Source organism: Acanthochromis polyacanthus, chromosome 3 (genome assembly GCF_021347895.1).
Source record: "Acanthochromis polyacanthus isolate Apoly-LR-REF ecotype Palm Island chromosome 3, KAUST_Apoly_ChrSc, whole genome shotgun sequence".
Classification (NCBI taxonomy): Eukaryota; Metazoa; Chordata; class Actinopteri; family Pomacentridae; genus Acanthochromis; species Acanthochromis polyacanthus.
The window spans coordinates 16,379,752-16,400,280 of NC_067115.1; the positions used below are offsets into that span (position 1 = coordinate 16,379,752).

Here is a 20,529-nt window from a genome sequence, read left to right on the forward strand (position 1 = left end):
ACTCGCCTCTTCCTCCGTGAATAATTCACACATTGTACACACGAAATGTACAACAATGCACGATGGAAACATCACTCCTTCATTGTCCTGCTCATGATTAAGTCAGGGTGCCCCGTATGCATCCCCGACCCTGACAAAAGAATTAAAAGTCTTACGGCAAGTCAGAATATGTATCATTATTTAATAAAATATAAATAGGTCATTTTGCTTGAGTTGTGGCATATCTTCTCAGTATGTGACAGTAGCTCAATTGGAAGCTTAAATACCCTTTTCTGTGTTGGTTGTGCCTTTGTTCAGTTTTTTTCTTCTGTTGTTGTGTCCGAAAACGTTATTTATAACAGGCTTTTAAGTCGCAGTTATTTGCTTCGTTAATGAAATAGATAATTTCTTAATTATAGATAAATACAGTGCATAAAAATGTATTTTTATCTAAACTTTTCCTAAATCCTGTTTCTCCTTCTTCTTAGTTCTATGAAGATTTGTAATAATAATAACAATGATAATACTATTAATACTATGACTACTACTACTAATAATAGTAATACCAATTATCAGATTTTGGCCAGATTTTTAAAAAGTAATGATATATATTTTTAAAAGTGTTTTTTTCTTGTTTTGCTTTTGTAATAAAATGAATTTTATGTTATCTTATTCTAAATTCTGTTTATTATTAGAATTCAATTTTATTTAGATTTTTTCTGTATAATATATATATATATATATATATATATATATATATATATATATATATATATATTCATTGTATTTTTGTCCAAGTTCACCATTTTTCAATAAAACATGATCTATAAATGACTTTTAAATTGTAATTTTTAGCTTTGTTAATACATACATAATTTACCAATGCTTTAGATAGATATATACAACGCCTATTAAGCAGTTTTTGTTATTTTTATTTTATGAACGTCCTCCTGACTGTGCAGACTAATGAGGATCCAGAGAGTGAAGGGAGTGAATACATTACATTACTGACATTACATTGTAGAATTCTGTTTTAACTTTGACATAAATGAAAACACTTAAAGAGCAAATCCAAGCCGAATGTAAAAAACACAGTTCAATGTGCAAAGTCTCAAAAGATTATTCTCTTCTCATTGTACACATCGGAGTTACTGCACAACATTATTGCAATGGGCAGGGACGGCTTTTTATGAGCCTTAAACTCACGTTAGTATGCGGTCTGATCGGCCTCTAACCAGTTTATTACATCAGCATTGGTATGGGTCAGTAATGGCTACAGTGAGTCAGCTGCGCAGAGTTTTTATGCTGTTCAGCTGGTGACAAACTCAACTTTTGAATTAATCCACATTCTAGTCAGGTGTGGTTTTAAAGGACAAAGAACAGATACTAAGACCAGAACACATATTCCTCTGACTGTGAAAGTCTGCCTAAAAATGCAGTTTTATTCACGAAACATGTCACAGATGACAGGAGAAAGGCAACAACGAGCTGGTGGCATGTTTGAAGCTGGCTTGTCAGTTATTGGAGTAGCCAGACACTTCAGTTTCACCATTTGTCGTCTAAGAAACCGTTTCAGACAGCATGGTATGACAGAACTGTCCACATGATGCTCTGCATGGATGTAGCTGATAACGAGAGCCTGTCACCTTAAATATCCAACAACTTTGTCGAATCTTTGAGATAGAAAGAGGGAAAACTCAGCACAATCCAGCATTGACAACCTCATTAACTCTCATGTGTGACACTACACGACAATGCAAATGGTGAACAGAGACTTACAATTTCTGGTTAGTCACTTTCAGTCTGCCTTTTTTCCAATACAGTGCATACTTGGTTGTTTCATGATTTGGGTTATATTGTAGAGATGTCTTGTGTGTTTGAACAATACTCCTTCCCCTATTTTAATAGAATGGAGAGAATCTAATAAACCATCACATACCATGTTATTTTTGTGTAGAAGACCATTGATTAATATGGTAACCTTTTAAAACTTTTGTTTTCACAGTTTGACAATTCAGTTGAGTTTAAATACCTTTTTTTATTTAAACTGTATTAGTTGTTTCCATCAGTCTCCAATAAGTGAATGAGCCAAAAATGAGAAGGGTGTTAAAATTAAACTGAAGATTTTTTGCCTTGTAACTTGTCCATATTGTGTTTTTCCTACATGCTAGAAAAGACATGAGCAAAATGAGCAGTCCGCATTTTAGACAGTATCTGCATCATGGATCAGTGACCATGACAAAAAAAACAGATTCAGATTTCAGGAAACTTATACCAAAAAAAACTTTAAGTAATTCTGTTAACTTGCAATGTGTACATTTCTGTATCATTTCAGAATCAACTTCAACACACATGAATACAGAAATACTCCAGTATTTAACTTGAGAGACGCGGGTACTTCATAGAGTGACACATTCTAGAGGAAGAAACAACAAACCTATAAATATGTCATTTTGATACACAGAGATGATTGTTTTGATATTACTCAATGACCACAGAGTGACTTCACGCTCTTAAATAGAATTTTATTTACATGTTCTGCAACCCTTTTTCCACACCTGAAAAAACATTTAAAAAAGCAATCACTGAAGACCTAAAGAGACGAAACAAGTACCCTGGAAGAAAACCATTTAGAGATTTTTGGGTAACATGATAGCTCATAATGTCTTCACCCTCAGGGCTTAAACCTGATCTGTAGAACTTACAAAGCCTTACTGAGAGGAGGTGACTTGTAAGAGGGATTATCATATTTTCTTACAGTGCAGGACAGCATTATTATCCTGCCACAGACTGTCTACATACAGTTAAGTGGTGATATGTTCATGGATTAAAAGCAAGGACCAAAACCAAACAGAATATTGACAAAAGACAGAAACATTGTGTTTTATCAACAAATTCCCCAGATACTTACAAAAGATTTCACATGGATATATGGATAATGTATGGAAGTCTGAAAACACACAGCATTAACTGAACCATCTCATTTAACAGCTCAAATGAATAAAACTGAGCAAAATCTGTTGAATAAGCGTTTTTGATAAAATCTTCACTGAACAGTTAACAGCATGTGTTACCTTTACGGGACATGGAAAGTGCTTCATTGACTGAAGTTGTATAAAGAGACAATTATTTGTTTGATGGGTATTGTGCCATTGACATATTTACAGTATGTCGATTCACGCATGCCCAGTGACAAAGGCTATAAATAAGTTGTAGATGGCAGCAGGCAGGCGGCAGCAAACATCAAGCTGAGAAGAAAACTTCCTGGCACCAGAGGCAGACCTGCATTTCCTGCAAGCGTCAAAGCAGAAATAGTTTACTTCATTATATGTTCTCCATACATTAAGTATCTTATTTTATAGTTGATGATTCAAAGGACAGTTTTGAATGTTATTGCTTTTATATTTTCTACAGTTCATGTCCTCCATGTGTTTATTTATTTATTTTTTTACAAGTGCTAAACTACATACTCCAAGGCTGGTTACCTATAGTGCACCATATTTCCATAAAAAATATATATAAATTAAAATGTATTCAATGAGATAATCCCATTTCCCTTCATATGTCAAACCATCAAATATCAAAAAAAATTCTTAAATGCATTAACAATTTAGCGCTCCCATTATCAATTTTAAGTCCAGTTAAATCTTACAGCTATAGTATTGAGGACACTTACTTGTACATGAATCAGACTCTCTGAAGACTCCCATCAGCTCGCTGGTTTTGACTGACGCCAACAGTTCTGTGCTGACGTTTCCTACAAGATACGACAAAATTTAAAGATGGTACAATTAGCTGATTTGTTCTACTTAATTACTAGAGCAAGATCACGGCCTATTATTGCTTTGTTTTTCTTATTAAGTCAGAAGTAACTGGATGACAATTAGATCCAATGCTTTTACGGAATGTTGGTTTCAGTCCGACTATGAATGCATGTCAAGACATTTTAATTTGCTGGTGAATTTACATACATTTCTACATTCATGCCGTCTGTAAATGACTGTATACATCTCTCAGCTGTATTATATAACAATCACAGTGAAGAGGGCTTTCTAAGGATTTATTGCAGCAATGAACTCTTCACCTTGTGTGAAGTTTCTGGTGGCATAAATGCCCGTCCTGTGCTATAGTGTGTGAAACTTTTCCACAAATACTCCTCTGTTTCCCTCAGAGGGTCAGAATATGAGACACACAGACACTCAGCTCCGGCATTAGGTTACCCGGCAATTTTTTAGGTTTTCTAAAGATTTTCAATGCCCATAATTGTTCATTGTCCTGATGCCCGAATGCGCTGCTTGCCCAGGTGGATCGTAGAGGAAGCTGAAGGGTTTGTCGACTTTCTATGATGCAACAGAGTGTGATAAATTCAGATAATGACGCATGAATCTCTTTATATACTGGTGAATACAGAACCTGTTAGTCTTTTCAATAATGCATGCATAATCCTGTGAGTCTTGCTAAATCTGCTTTAATGTTTTTTTTTTTTTTTTTTTTTACCAGAACCTTAAACAGAAACTCCAATGAGGGTTTGGCGAGATGAATCAGAACACCCTTCAAAGTAAATTCAGCCGTCTTTAACCCAATTATAGCAAGGGTGTGGGAGATCAGATCTGTTCATCAGTGCATTATGACCATAACAACACCACACTGACAATGTCTGGGCTAAGAATTTCAACCACTAGATCTGTATTCCATTTTTATCTTGTTTTGATCATATGGTGTAATGTGATATATACCTTCAATAGAGCAGAGAAAGAGGAAGCGTATGAGGAACTTTCTTGCTGCCTCAGATCATTTTCTCATATTTCTTTTTGTGTTTGTTTGTAATGCCATGTAGACAATGCGGTGTTGACAGTGGAGCCATTATTTTTTTTGTTGCTTTACCTGACACCATGAAGTTGACTGTTTGGCAGGTTCTTCCTTCCACAAGCTGCGGGGAACCAGGCAAGATGGTGACTCTGGCTATTTCCACCTGCAGGACATCTGCAACCCTCCTGCGGAAGTCAGAGCTGGACATAAAGAGATAAAACAATGATTTTGTAGTCACAAAATGGGTATAATTATAGAGAGAATTTGAAACCTGATATTGTCAGAAATAATCTTGGTGAACGACAAAGATTTTGATTATATTTCTTCATGAAAGGTACAAAACACATGTTTGAATAACACATTACCAATGCACGAGTCAAGAGGACTTCTAACATTAATTAATAGCACATGTGTCATGAATTACTGTTTGTCACCATTACACAATGGTCCCAATGAGTTAATGAGAACAGTTACAAAATGCTTTACAGACAATGAATAAAGTTTAACTTATGCTAACAAATAGGCTGGATTTCAGTCGCACAGAAAACCGATCCATGTATTGCATTGTCCAGAGATAAATTAATGCAAACCATCAGTTTTATCTTCTTTCATTATTAGAAAGAGACGCCTCTTACTGACTTCAGGCTGTCAGTAACACAATGGAACTGCATTCCACTGATGACTGCACAAAGACAATTTAAATATAGCTACAAAGAAGAAGACTTCCTTCTAAACTGCACTTCCTTTAATGTACTTTCCATTTGTGCTCATGGTTTGCTCCATTTCCTCAATGATGTGGATATTTTGTAAAGATTAGCATGACAGCGATGACCAAAGTTTCAAGTCTAAAACTATGTATGATTTTTTCTCTCCCAACTTCTCATTTACTGTAGATGATGAAAACAGAAAAGGAAATAAAGAGACTCTTTACACAACAGTTTTAAACAGAATTACTGCAAGTTAGACCAGGTGAGGGAGTCTAATGGGCATGCTCATCAATCACCTGTGTCATGAGATAGATGTGCATGAGTTCCTTTGACTCTACCACAGCGCCCACATCACAACATTCCTGACTTATAAAGAGCCAAGCAACTAAATTAGAGTCAGAGCTTAATAGTTTTATGGCTCATATTTTAATCTTAATTAGAATGCCATTTGGTACATTGTGCATCATTGTCTTTAACAAAGTTAGGCAATAATTAGGCTTCAAGACATGAATCCATGTGGCATGTTTTAACAAAGAACATTTGAATGAAATGATGGAGTGATCATAAAATCATCCAGGAATGGTTAATGCTACATTTGTAGTGAATGGCAAGCGTTAATTGGTCTAACTCAAGTCATTTCAGGAACCAACTCTGACCTAAAGTTAGACCAAGCCCTGTCCACTGCAACTCAAAGCCCACAACACTTTGGAGCGCCCCAATGTTCAGCAAGAGTCAGTCATTCCACCAGCTACCTGGAAGGCTACTGCACTCATCTGTAAGCGACTGTTTAAACTCCTACACACATCCAAGGTGACCTTTTTCACAGCAGGAAACTCACATAAGTTAATAACATTCATGATGGCTTTGTTATCATCTAAAGTCTAGGAAATAATTTCAGCTAAATGGCATGCACAGCAGCGGGACCTCCCCTGAGTGGAATGCAGACATCATTGATACACCAGTCATCTATTTCCTGCTAAACCGTGCCAAAACATCCACTGCGACTGTTGTCATAAAGTCCCATGATGCTGCATTTACAAGAATAAGATTTCCATAGAACTTCTGAAAAGGCCTCCTCCAAACAATGAAAGCCTGACAAGATTTATGACCAAATTCTGGTGAACAGAGTATTAATTCTGCTAAATATTTTGATTGCACTCACCGGGTGAAGTTAGCCATACGGGGAAAGGTCTGGTCTGCTGATGGGGATTCTGGGAGGATATCAGCACAACCGATAATGCTGTCTCCGTTCTTCAGCAGCAGAGATCTGAAGACCGCTGAACACACAAACACACGTCAATATAATATACATCTGTTCACATTATTACATTCAGCTCGTTTCTTTGGAGGTCCTTAATTTGTCTTTTATTTTTATCCATTGCTCAGTGCACACATATGTGCTCCCTCATTTTACCCGTGTAGTCTCCAGAGAGCTGAATGTTGCTGTCAGTGTAGACCTGTCTCTCAGTCAGACTGACATTGCCATGTCTTAGAGATATCTCCCCCACCCCACAGCTCAGCGGACTGTTTGCCGAGCAGCTGGAGCTCTGAAGGAGGAAGAGAAAGAAAGAAGTGGATTACACATTTACCACAGACGAACAATTTTGGCATCAGAAATGTGGCCAGTTTCGGTCTCTGACGTTTAAGAATTGTGTTTCTATGATTCCAAAGAAAAAAAAAAAAAAAAAAAAAAAAGGAAAATACTTCCTATTCTACAATGCTTCAAAATGTTTTGTAAATCCATAGTAAAGGACTCTAGAGAGCATTTCAAATATGAACACTTAATTGTTCATTTGTGTAACATTTTAGGACATTACTGATTAAGCAAAATTTGACAAAGGCCTAAATCAGTTCCAGAGTCCATGTTGCAGAGGTCTCCAAACTAAACTCAGTACTTAGATTAAAAGCAGTAAAATTCTGAGTTTTAAGTCTGTACTCAGCTTGCCTTTATCTTGTCTTTCATTAGTGCATACACGACACAATCATACATGATTATGAAACAAAGAATCTAATGAAGCTATTACTTATTGTCAAGCACAGGATTATCCTCTTTATATTCCATCATTGTCCTATACAACATATTTCTGCAGTGGTCATATATTTATCATATGTTGGGATTATGCAATTTAATCCATTTTCTATCCCCGCTTTATCCTCAGGGTCACAGTTGGGTTGAAGTTTATCTGATCTAGCATGAATGTGACTGTTCTAGTTTGTTGAAGGCATTCTTATTCAAAGTCAGGCATGTAACCCAGATGTCATCTTCGTACAGATAAGGAATTGCTTTGAGCGTTTTAGCTCCCTACAAATAATTTCGGTTCATCAGAACAACAAGCACAAATTGCATTTCAAGTTCCATAGCTTCAGATATGCAAATAATCTCTGAAGATTAGAAAAATATGCAGTACTTGATATTTAGATTCTCTGCAAACACTTCATTATGAACTCTCCCAGTTTTCAGTACATGTGGAGTGTAAGCTTAAAGTTTCCACATCAGACCAGCATCAGTGGCTAATTGAAGCAGCACACCAAAGTATAAAGTGAAGAATTTGGACTGTCAGCATCCCGCCTATTGTGATACATTTAGTTCTGGCATAATGGTTGCCTCTTTTCAATCTGTCCCTTTACTTCCAAGCTGCTGATATCCAAATTCTGCAATCTGAATTGTCACTTAAGGATTTTTTTAATTTAAAAAAAAAAAGGTTATTTTTTGGAAGAACTACTTTGAAATGATGTCTAAATATTTAAGATTACAACAAAGAACTGTCCTCTTATTGCAATAGTCGGTGACCCCAGTTCACATCTTTGGGAAATGATAACTTCCTTCAATTCACTAAAGGTCTTACCACTAGATTACCATTTGTCTTCCTTTCCTGTTCTTTATATTTCTCTACTCAGCACCCACAGTTTGAATCGGAAAGTATTCAAAATAAAGATAAAGTAAAGAAGATATGAATCTCACCATTAAAGTGATGTTGAAAGGATTGAATGTGCGTCCCACACTGTTACACTGGCGGGTGTTGCTCCCTGTACGGTTGTTTGTGATGAACAAGGAGGCCTCAGTTACCTGCAGGAAGCGATAAAATGCAAACGTAAGCAAAAATTGTTTTTAATGCATCTTCATATGCATAACACACAAAGAAATATAAAGAGAAACACATACACAACACACATTTTAGACATTTACAAAAACAGGGCTGCTTAAATCTGTTTGCACTTCTCAAATTGCAGGAGGTCAGTCAAACACATTTTGCTCTGAATCAAGAAAACAGCAAGCAAGAAAAACTTATGCAAGACAGGACATTCTTTTAATCGCAGCACAAAAACAAAAAAAACCCAAACCTATGCCTCGCAACGTTTTAAGATTGTGGACACAAAGTGTATCCTATCTCTCATAGCATTTCAAGATGTCTAGGTGATACTAGATCTGAGTGCACTTTTATTTCCTGATTTTTCATGTGTAATCCTTCTGGCAATGCACACGCGACTGCATGTTTTCTTGACACGTTTTTCTGCAGAAGCTTAAAGATTTTAAGACTTCTGGTGCCATGTGGAGAGGCACTTAGTTTTGTAGATGTTGAGAGCTTATAGCTGACTTTTGTTAAAATATCCAACATAAATGCTTCACAACACAAGTTGATGAAGAAAGCAGGTGCCAATTGTAAGGATGAGGAAGGCTTGTCCTGTTAATGGAAAACCTTCACATAGCTTTATATTGCATCTAACATGCTGATGATCCCAAAAGTTAGCTCTGCGACTGAAAACAGGTGAAGGCTACCAGGAGCTGACATTCAAAACCTCCTCAGACAGGATGAGACATTATCCCAGAGCTTAAGACATTTCTTTGATAAATTATAAACACACCAAAGGGTTAAGGCTATAGAACTATAACTCGCTCATGAAGGAAATCCAAATGTATTGAAAAGGGGCTGAACCGCACCTTTGATTTCTGCACAGTTAGATACTAGATTGACTGCGCACACACACACACACGTGTGTGTAGAGTACATGAAGTTGTACTTGCATTGTTACGTGCAGATAATCGAAGGTCCACCTCCACTGTAGTATCAGTGCTGCTTCCATCAGGATACGTCTGTTGGTACTGAGTAAGAGAAAACAAAGTGTCCATTATCAGCAGACAATTAAAAAAAAAAAAACACTGAACTTAATGTGTGCTGTGCCAGTTTAAAACAGAACCAGTTAAATTGACACTGGGGGAGATTTGTAGATTCTACATGCAGACAATATCCACTGATGGACATTCTTGTACTTTGACCCTCTTAAGTTGCCTGAGCAAAACTAGTAGATTCTGTTGAATGACGACATTTCCACACCAACATCTTTCCCTCTGCAATATAGGCCCTTTAGAGATATTACAAGCTCCTTTCTATGGATGTAGTGCAAGACTCAGTATGGGGCCTCGGGACAGCAGCTGACAGAGACAGCTGTTCCCTCGGTGAGCTTCCTAGTTCAGGGAGCCTGCATGTTCCTTCGTCCAGCAGATTGATGCTAAGCTAAGGATCCAGCCCCTTCTTCCCATTGCTCCTGGTTGCAGGGCATAATGAATTCACTGTCTGTTCAGAGCTGGAGAAATTCGGTCATGTTTTTGTGGCAGCTTGGCTCCTAATAAGTCATGGGCTGGGTGAGTTGAACTTGAAAGGATTATATGGCCATCTATAAAACACCTGCAGGCCTCCTTGGAGTGAGGACATGCTTTCATTCCATCCACGTCTGTCAGTTAAACGGATATCAATATCTTTTGCAGTGCATTAGTTAAGTTGTAAAAAGAAATGGATAAAAATTGGGTAGTTGAGTGAAGTTTCTCTAATTGCTGGTGTGACCTACAAACCGATAAATGCCATTTCAAAGATGTAGTTTATGAGAGGAGGCATAAGACTGTTGTCTTTCTTCAAGGGGAACTCCACAAGATTTGACAATAAATTCTAAAAGGTCTCAGGAAGTACTCCTGCATATGTTAAAGAGGAAGTTTGAGAGAGAACTTTTGACTCTGGAGATATTTCCTCAAGTGGTAACACTTCAAGTTTGGGGAAAATAAAAAAATAAAAAAGTCATGGTGTGAGCATACCAGATCGCTACAGTACACTCCTCATTCTTGCTTGAGGCTAGAAAGAGCGACAATAACCACAACAAGGATGCTCATTGTTACAAGTAAAACATTTTCCAGGAGTGCAATACTCTGAACTGCTCTTAACAGATATTTGCCTAATAAATCGACACTTCTTGTTGCTGCAAAAACCAAGCTGTATCATACAAAAATGTTCTTTTACACTTTGTCAGATGCTTTAAAATTGTTCTATGTTTGTTAAAACTGAAAGTGTGCATTTAAATAAATCACTGAAACTACAGCCAAATTCTAGTGGTAGGCCTGTTTCCCCTCCACAAACTACAGCTAAAAATTGTAAGATCTGCTGAGACTCTGAGCCATAAACAGAAATAATCAAGAACAGCAAATGCAAAACAGATAAAATGTTTTTGCATTACAGCTCAAAAACATCCGTTTAGGTAGCAAAGAGTAGACTGTTTTTACATTTTGTTTATATTACATTTCAAAAATATGTTTCATAGACTACAAATGACCACACACTGGTGCCTTTAAATAAGTAGTCTTCTCTTTTATGTGTCATGGTTTTAGGTTTTTTTTTTAGTGTTATATGGATTTTTAAATGTTAAGCCGAATTGTAAATATTAAGATATTGTTTTTCATGGTATGTTTGCAATTCACACTACTATTATGCATTTTAAGAAGAAAATTTTAAAAATAAATCGTTTTTTTTAAAAAAAGCTCTCTATAGGCAACTTGAGGTACACTCCATGTTGTGTTTGCCATCATCTGCTCAAGCCAATATAAAGTCTTGTACAGAAATAAACTGTAAAGCTAATTTTCTGCTGTTGAGAACTAATCAATCATGGAGTAATTCACTGAAGAAATCACAGTCGGTAGCAACACTAAAATCCTTTGTCTTATTAGACTTTTACTGAAAATTTTCTTACAATGTAAACATTAGTGTTTAAGTAAACCTTAATCACAGGAAAACATGAATTGGACACCGTGCATGACGGACAAGATGGAGACATAAGGCAAAATGCTAATGTATCATACATTTTAATTTCAACTATGTAATTGTTCAATAATTTGCCATTTTTAAGAGATGAAAGACAAACGCTTTGATTCTTACCAGTGTGACTGTTCCATTCACTGTGCCGTTGAAAACAGCCCTGGCCATAATGAATTGTCCGTCTGCATTTCTTTCAGCTGTGATGTTTGCACACCTCATTCTGCAGAAAAGATACACACAATGAAAATGTTGAGAATGACTCAAAACACAATCAAGCTGAGCAACACACAAAAATCCTACAGATTGTACCTTGAGCATTTTGTCCTTCATGATATTTTTGTTGTCATTCTACATGAATGAGGAAGATCATCCATGTATTGCAACACTGCACAAGGGAATTACAGCTCAGTGATGTCCCACGCCTGCTCCACAAAGACTGCCAGAGTTTGTTTTGGTGCCAGAGGCCTGATAGTGGTGAAGCTTAAATTTCTGGAGGCATCAGTGACCTCAAACACTCAGTTATTTTGTACCGTTTCTGTATATTATATAATGTACATACAGGCTGATAAATACCTCCTCTTAACAACAAATATCAAGAATTTATGTTGTAGGGAAAGTGTCAGTGGTTGCAGCAGAGTAGTTGCAATGCAAACCTTTTTTTTCCCCCTCAAAAAAGGGAAGCTGTGGTTGTTACCCTTCATGTTAAAACTGATTGCCATTGTTCTTTCACTTCCACCTTGTGTTGCGTTTGTCTCCATTTCTCGAGGACAAAAAAAAACAAAACATGAGCATTAATTCTGACAGGTTCTCACCTTGATCCGTTAGCGTAGTGAACGACTATTGACCTTCCCATTATGCTGTACTGTCCAGTCAGTGGCATGGTAGGGTCCATGTAATTAGCCTCAAAGTTGTTCTGGTTAGTCAGCAACCTAAACTTCCCACTAATGTCTCCAATCTCATATTGGTCCACAGTGCCGTTTCCAGGTGCAGGGGAGTTTGATATGTTCCATCTCAGTGGGTTGTAGTGGCCCTGGATGTTTGCATCTGAGCAGGGCTCTACACTGCCAGGTCTGAGGGGCAATATGTGAACATGGTAGCCTCCAGCTATGGAACGCAGGTTCGTCAGGGATACGTTTATGGTCGTGGGGCCTTGTGGGACGGCCTGAGAGAAGTAAATCTGGCCGTCGGACATTTCTGGGCCAAGCCAGCTGCCCAATCTAGCTTTGGGGACTCGCACCATTGTAACATTGGCACAAGCAATCCTTGGCCCTCCTCTATTTGCCTGATGGATGACCACAGAACGACCAATGATGCCTGACTCAGGGACCCAAGAAGAGACATCAGTGAAGAAGTATTTTGCTTCCACTCCTCTTGTGTTGTTGCCAAGATCAATGGGTCTGTGTTTGCCGGTGAGGTCTCCCACTTCACAGGACAAGGGAGCAGATGGGCCACAGTGGAGGGCATAGCTGTCGTCTTCTGTGCTGACGTTAAAGGGGTTCCAGTGACCTCCTGTTGAGCTGCAGCGGTTTTCATCATCATCTCTCTCTGAGCTAATGGGATAGACGTGAACATGCCAATTGTGGTTTCTGGTTGGCGTCATTGTGGGGTTTCCATAGGCGAGATTCATAAAGATGGATACATCAGACAGAGGGTTGCTCACCAGCTGAGTGAACCATATCTGACCAACCACAGGGCTCCGAAATATGGCTCTGCCGACTGTCACTTCACCGGGATAGCCAATGCTGGCGCAAACATACCTGGCACCATCGGTTAGGTGAATCACAACTGAGCGACCAACGATGCTGTTCTGTCCAAACAGAGGGAGGCTGAAGTCTGTGAACACCATTTCAGATGCATTTAGACCTGCTAAGGACATATGCTTGGCACTGAGGTCCCCCACCTCGTATCTGTCATGTGTTGACCCAGGTCCTGCTGGATATGTTGGGTCACTTGTGTTGAGACCAAATGGATTCCAGTGCCCACCCACGTTGTCGTTTGAACATAGGCTTGATGAATTTGTTCCGACTAAAGGGACAGGGAATTTGTGGACATGGTAGGGGCCAACTCTGCTCTGTAGGTTGGTTAGGTTCACTCTCAACTCCGTCACATCAAATGGGGAAGCCTGACGAAAGCTCACGTATCCCCTGATCCCTCTCATATTCAAGATGGCGCTCACCTGTTTCTCTCTCACAGTGTATATCTGAGCACACTTGTAACTTGACCCCATGCGGAGGAGAAGAAAGCTATACATGGTGTTGAAGCTTCTGAGGTCCAGACGTGATTTCTGAAGTTGCAAAGGGGTTCCAACATTTACAACTCCCAGATTGGTCAAAGCTGAAGTATCTAAGCTTCCGAGTAGAGCGTCACAGCTTGCAGCACTACTTGTAGATGCATGGAGAGTGATATTAGTTTGTGAGGCATTGACCTGACCGATTATCATTAGGTCTGCAAGGAGTCTGGGGTTGGCGTTTTCTCCGTTTACACGAATATAAATATTACCCGCGATAGGCCTGGTGAACCTGGCCTGACGAGTCAAGAGCGTTTGACCTTGACTTACAACCGCGCACACGGTAGTGCCATTGCACGTCTGCAAAGACAGCGAGAAGTCATCCAAGTTTGTTCTGTTTTCGAAGAGGCGTGACACATTGATGGTGGAGTTTGAGGAGGGGTCAGCTGTGAAGTTGAAAATGCTGGAGCCAATATTTGCTTCAGAACAGGGTTGAGCAAAGTGGCCATACATGACAGGGAACACTCTGAGGGAAAAGTTAACTGAAGCACAGGAACCGGCGCCAGACACATTGACGGTGGCAGTCTGGTTTACTGAGTCAAACTGCACCTGCCCTGTGACTCCTCCCATGTTGAAAGGTGCCAGAAACTGAACACAGGAGATGGAATCTGTAAAGGACAACAAGAAAGAGCCAGTTATAATGATCTGAGTGGGTGCGCATGTCAGTGCTTTATTATCCGAGTAAACAGACCCCTGACCTAAAATGATCTTTTAGAACCTTGAGTCATCTTTCTGAATCTTCAGTTTCCTGTGTTTTGCAATCTTACCTCTATATCAGCACATACATTGCAGTATGGTTGATGTTAACAATGAAATGAAAAATAATTAAAGATCTTTGTGACCATGTTACAAGTATTTGTGTCCAGTGAGGTTTGCCATCAAAAAAGCTTCAATTTCTTATATATGAAGTTTTATAATGCAGCTTCTCTTTCCACTTCATACAAATATTCTTCATCTCAAACTATACTCAGAAATCCATGTTCAGCACATCTGCATGTGTGTCCTCATCATGCTAATGGAAGTTTGGACCACAACTGATTTCCAAACGATGCTTTTACTGTACATACATATTACAGTAAGACTTAAGGGAGACATGGATAAATGTCACCTCCAGGAGTTAAATATAAAGTGCTTACTGGTGGTAAACTCTCCAGGTCAAGCATCTGAATGAAGTACAAACACATAAAAGTATATATATTTTTTTTTAAAGTGGTGACTGGTGAGGCACTTGAATGACTTTAAGCAGAACACAAACTTCACTTCACTGTAAAAAACAATCTGCATGGGTCTACTGCCACACTGTCATACAAGCTTGAAAAGTAAAAGTATTCAGAAGAAATTAAATCATTCTGTTTGCTGTTCCACACCATTTTTAGCTGTATTAAATAAACATCGCATTTTATACTGGAACAGCATTATATAGAAACCATTTGCTGAATGAATTTAACTTCCATAGGATTAACTTGTGTTCCTGCTTACACATAAAAGCAAAGTCCACAACATGTAGAAGCCCTTTTCGGTTCCTAATATAATTGTTTTAATACACACATATATATATATATAATAAGGTGGCATTGTTCATTTGTGTCAACCTTTTATACTCCGTTTCCTTTCATTTATGAAGTTCAGCTTTTGACATTTTGTTTACTCCTCCTTGCCATTTTATCAATGCAGTGACTGTTATATCCTCAGGTTTATTATAAACTACTCTTAAATATTAAAATAAATTCAAATTATACACAGTATCTGCACACATGTGAGCCATTGAGAATGAAATATCAGTGCTCAATGCACCATGTGCTAAATTATATTTATCTATAATTCATTGCAGAAATTCTCATACTGTAACCAGGCCTTGTAAGTTCTGGGTCTGTAGTTAACACCATTTCACTGATCTTTTTTACTCTGTTTTGTTAACTAAACTTTAGGCAACTGCCACACTGTCATACAAGCTTGAAAAGTAAAAGTATTCAGAAGAAATTAAATCATTCTGTTTGCTGTCAAACATTTGGAGTTTTAAGTGGCTGAAACTCTAAAAGCAGCTGATAATCTAACTTAACCATTCATCCATCCTCTATACACCGCTTTATCCTCACTAGTGTCGCAGGGGTGCTGGAGCCTATCTAAGCTGACTCGGGCGAAGACAGGGGACACCCTGGACAGGTCGCCAGTCTGTCACAGGGCTACATATACAGACAAACAATCACACTCACACCTACGGGCAATTTAGAGTAACCAATTACATCACTCAATTAACTGTGGGAGGAAGCCGGAGTACCCGGAGAAAACCCACGCATGCACAGGGAGAATATGCAAACTCCATGCAGAAGGATTTGAACTGGGATCTTCTTGCTGCAAGGCGAAAGTGCTAACCACTATGTCACTGTGCAGCCCCTAAGATAACCTAATAAGGCAATTAAAATAAGTATTTATATTTCAGAGTGTGCATCACTTAATTATGTATTTAACATTTATTTAGTGGGTGTGAAAGTGATCCTTTTTAATCACATTTGGATGCCACATTAATGGCATTACATAATCACAGATAATTGTTCAGTTCATGACAATTACTGCCATTCAGAATGAAAATTATGCTGTAGACACCTTTTAGTTTCTGTTCTCTTCAATGTTATTTCTAGCACCAAGTTTCATTTCTGCTATATCTTTTCACCAGTACGACATTTGAAGTGAGACTCAATAGTGGAAATGCTGCTTTCACAATGTGACTACAGTCCTGGTCTAAAATACTGCTCTTTTTTGATTTCCATTTGAACTTGAATGACATGAGAAAATGGCATTATGACATAATGTTTGTTATTAGATCTTGTTTATAGTGAGACCATGTTACCTCCGTCAGAAGCGTTAAGCTCATGGCGTTTGACCTGTAGCCCAAAGGTTGTAAAATGAATCAATCCCTATTCTGGAGAGTAGGGTCTTAAAACTAGCACTGCTGCACTACAACTGCTTGATATCAGTGCAGAAATTGTGATAGGCTGGAGTAAAGCTTAGCAGTGGATCAAGGCTTTTTTGAGGCCAACTTCTTACAACATTAAACATTCCTTAAGAAATATTTTAAGACAATGGAATTGATTGTGCAAAAATAAAAGCAGATGATAAAAGGATCCTGCGTATTGTTTAATGCTGGGGTGTGCAGACAATTAGTTTCAGCTCAGTTTCAAGCTTTTTTTTTTTTTTTTTTAACAATATAGTGTAATTGAGAGAGCGAGAGACTCAGTTTGATTAAGTTTCGTCATTTAAACTCACATGGCCGAAGTGAAGTTAGATGAAGGAACATGCAGATCTTAAATGTCACAGCCCCCATCTGCAATCTGCTCCTGCCTGTTCTGAACTCTCTGCTACCAGTGATCAACGCGGATGAAGAGCAGCTGCTGGGCATCAAACCTGCAGCTCATCGCATCTGTTCAGCCATAAAGACCGGTTCTGCACAGCACTCTATGAACCACGGTGCTAGCTGGCCATCCAGGAGACGCAGGAGCAGCCTGCCTTTCCCACCAAGGAATATCCTTCCGATAGAGGACGCGGACCCCGGGGATGCTCCGTGCACCCCGGCCGCTCGCCGTCCCACTCCCCTATGATGACCCGGTGTCACCCCTGCCCGCCACCCCCGCCTTCAGCGCCGGTGTGTGCCTGAGAGCCCTCCCTCCCCATCGTGAGTTTGGCCTGAGTTGTATTGTATTAATTTTTATTTGTAGATAAACTTATTTTGACTTCGATCTGCCTCCAGCTGCTCTGTGTGCTTTCACTTCAGGTTCACCTCCCACATACCATGACATTTAAACCAGTTAGACATTAGAATGGATGACAAACTGCTTTGAAATCGAAGTTCCTGGCATGGAGCCACTGAGTAACAAGAGTGCGCAAAGCGAGATGCTAATATACACAACATCCATCCATCCATTCTCTATACACCGCTTTATCCTCATCAGGTTCGCGTGGGGGGGGGGGCTGGAGCCTATCCCAGCTTACTTGGGCGAAGGCAGGGGACACCCCGGACAGGTCGCCAGTCTATCGCAGGGCTACATATACAGACACAATCACATTCACACCTATGGGCAATTTAGTTTAATCAATTAACCACAGCATGTTTTTGGACTGTGGGAGGAAGCCGGAGTGCCCGGAGAAAACCCACGCATGAGAACATGGAAACTCCATGCAGAAAGATCCCGGGAAAAGTCGGGATCTTCTCGCTCCAAGGCGAACGTGTTAACCACTACGCCACTGCAGCTCTATATACACACAAAAGCAATAGCAAAAAAAAAAAAAAAAAAAAAAAAATCAGAAGAAAACCTACCCATTCTCTATAAAAACCCCTTGCATAAACATTAGACTGCTCAATAGAGACATTATCCACAATGTCCACGTGGCTTGACTTCAAAAGTGAACTGAAAACGTACTCACCTAGCAGAAAAAGCAGCAGGGCAGCTGCTCGAAGGCACATGTTGGCAGATGTGCGAAAGAGACACAGCAAACAAGACAGATGTATTTAGACTCTCACTGTGGTCGCATAAAAACAGACTGAGGTTGTAGGTAAGAGCCACAAACAGTCACAGCAAAGAAGCTCAATGACTGAAAAATGATGGCGAGCCTGTCTTCAGTGTGCTCTCCCAGAAGATGCCATGTGAGACTGGTTTTCAAAGTGTGCTGCCTCCTTTATACTTCTGTTTTTTCATCCTCTGTCTGTCTCTGTCAGCCTGTGATTGGCCAACAGGGTGACAGTGGCTCGTGTATGGAGGTGTGGGCGGAGGAGGGAGGAAATTAGGCAGCCTGGATGGGTGGATTTGGTTTGTCCCAGCTGTGGCCACTCACAGCTTAAGAAAAGAAATACAGACAGAAGGAAGCACTTGTTGATTGTAGTGTGGTCTGTTGGGCTCAGACAGCAACGTTTTGATATTCCAGTCATGTTTTTAAAATGAATATATGAATGGTAGATTTAAAATGACAAACTCACGACAGAAAATTATGAATATTTGCAGAATTATTGGTGTGTTTACACATATTTTAACAAAATGCTTCAACTTCAACTAAGCTTTAAGTTTAGACATTAAACACACAGGTCAGAGAAACATAAGAAAGACCATGAATAGTGAAGATTTTTGCAGAATGTCAGCTTAAACCACTTAACCTCAGTGGCGACATAAATGAATTCTGAGAATCAAGCTTGCAGAGAAACCTCACAACTTCTTGTTTTTTCTTCTGGTTGCTATGCCTCATTGAAAAATAATTTCATTTCCACAATGTATGTTTTTATTCCCCCTTTATTTCTGCCTCTTCCTCTTTTTTGTCACAGAATATATGCCTCAGCTGTCCTTGTGACAAAGTTGAGTCAAAAATAAATAGATGACTAAAAGTAGTTACTCATTCTAAGAATAGCAGCCCGATGGCCCATCATTTTGTGGAAGGCCACGTAGCTATTTACACATACTGGAGGGCCTGTGAAGTGGCTCAGGTACTTCACTTGGCTTGTTTAGATCACTGATTGCAGCGTGAATCGTGATGTGACTCTGCCTCTGTCGCTGCACAGACACACAGCTTATGCAGAAAATAGGCCACGACAGGTAAATATAAGACGAATGGAAAAAGAGCAGAGAAGCTACAGTCATGGCAAACAGCTTGCTTCATGACGTGATCTCCTTTGCAGCATTGCACATAATGCATGAGAGCACAATAAAGCACAGGAATAAGCAGAATTCTTTGGCGTTTTGAAAAAATGATCTGCAAGAGGACGAGTTTAACATTCAAGCGACGGTCAATTTAACACTGAAGCATTCAGAACCACAGTTTTACGGCTTGGTTGTGGTCATCATTTCCCACTGAAAACATTTGAGACTTTATTATCTGTCGAGCATTCCAGTAAATGACACATAAAAACTCGAAAAATATGGCTTTTTCTGGTGGCATCATATACCATATATGACCAACAGCCATTTGTATCTGTATCTTAAAGGTCACACAAGGTGAGAAAGTATTGAAAGCACAAGGAAACGTGATGTTCTGCCAAGTATTCTGATGACTCTGGTGTTGTTACAGTCAACAATGACAGGCAGGGTGTCATTGAAATTAAAAAAAACACTTCTTCATATCATACTGAAAGTCACCTCAAACAATGGACTTCACTGTGGAATCCTGGAAGCATCAGCAGTGATGTCAAAGTGTGCAACGTGTTGCCACTGATGCCAACTGAAATTAAAACACGGATGCAATTCGATTAAAAAATTCTCTTAAGCTTGCATAACTATTCTAACATTATACACCACTGTAATTGGTTTAGTTTCAGGGAGAAAGTTTGGCAGTTTCTATGAAAGAAAGCCTGGTCGCGTAACCTGCTTACACGAGAGGTTATTCAAATGTAAAACTTCTCTATGCCATCAACCCAGTTAAATAAAAGTACTGTAGTGTAATGTTTTAAAACAATGATGTAAAAAAAAAAAAGCAAAACTTGTTCTTCAGATTTGAACCTCATGACTGATATAGAATAAACATAAAAGTGCTAATACTGTTACATTTGTGTGTAAACAGCACTGTTGTACCTGACTGAGCTCTTTCACCTGCTTTATGTACAGGTATGCAAATTTGTTCAAGGAATCACTAGATAAATCTGAGGATCCTGAGGTATGATATCTGGTAGACTTGAAGGAAATAAACTTCTTCT

The 20,529-nt window shown here is 39.0% G+C and overlaps 1 protein-coding gene across 1 annotated transcript; it reads right to left on the bottom strand.

Moving 5' to 3' along the window:
- Positions 1-2,483: 2,483 nt before the first annotated feature.
- Positions 2,484-18,517, bottom strand: cusr (Copper-only SOD repeat protein). Its single transcript, XM_022189457.2, has 10 exons — positions 18,279-18,517; positions 12,385-14,467; positions 11,693-11,792; positions 9,520-9,597; positions 8,458-8,562; positions 6,910-7,042; positions 6,658-6,772; positions 4,864-4,988; positions 3,656-3,736; positions 2,484-3,270 (listed from the first exon to the last, which is right to left on the bottom strand). Exons 1-10 carry the CDS (start codon positions 18,316-18,318, stop codon positions 3,179-3,181), a joined length of 2,952 nt encoding a protein of 983 aa, XP_022045149.2. The 5' UTR covers positions 18,319-18,517; the 3' UTR covers positions 2,484-3,178.
- Between the last annotated feature and the right edge of the window lie 2,012 nt (positions 18,518-20,529).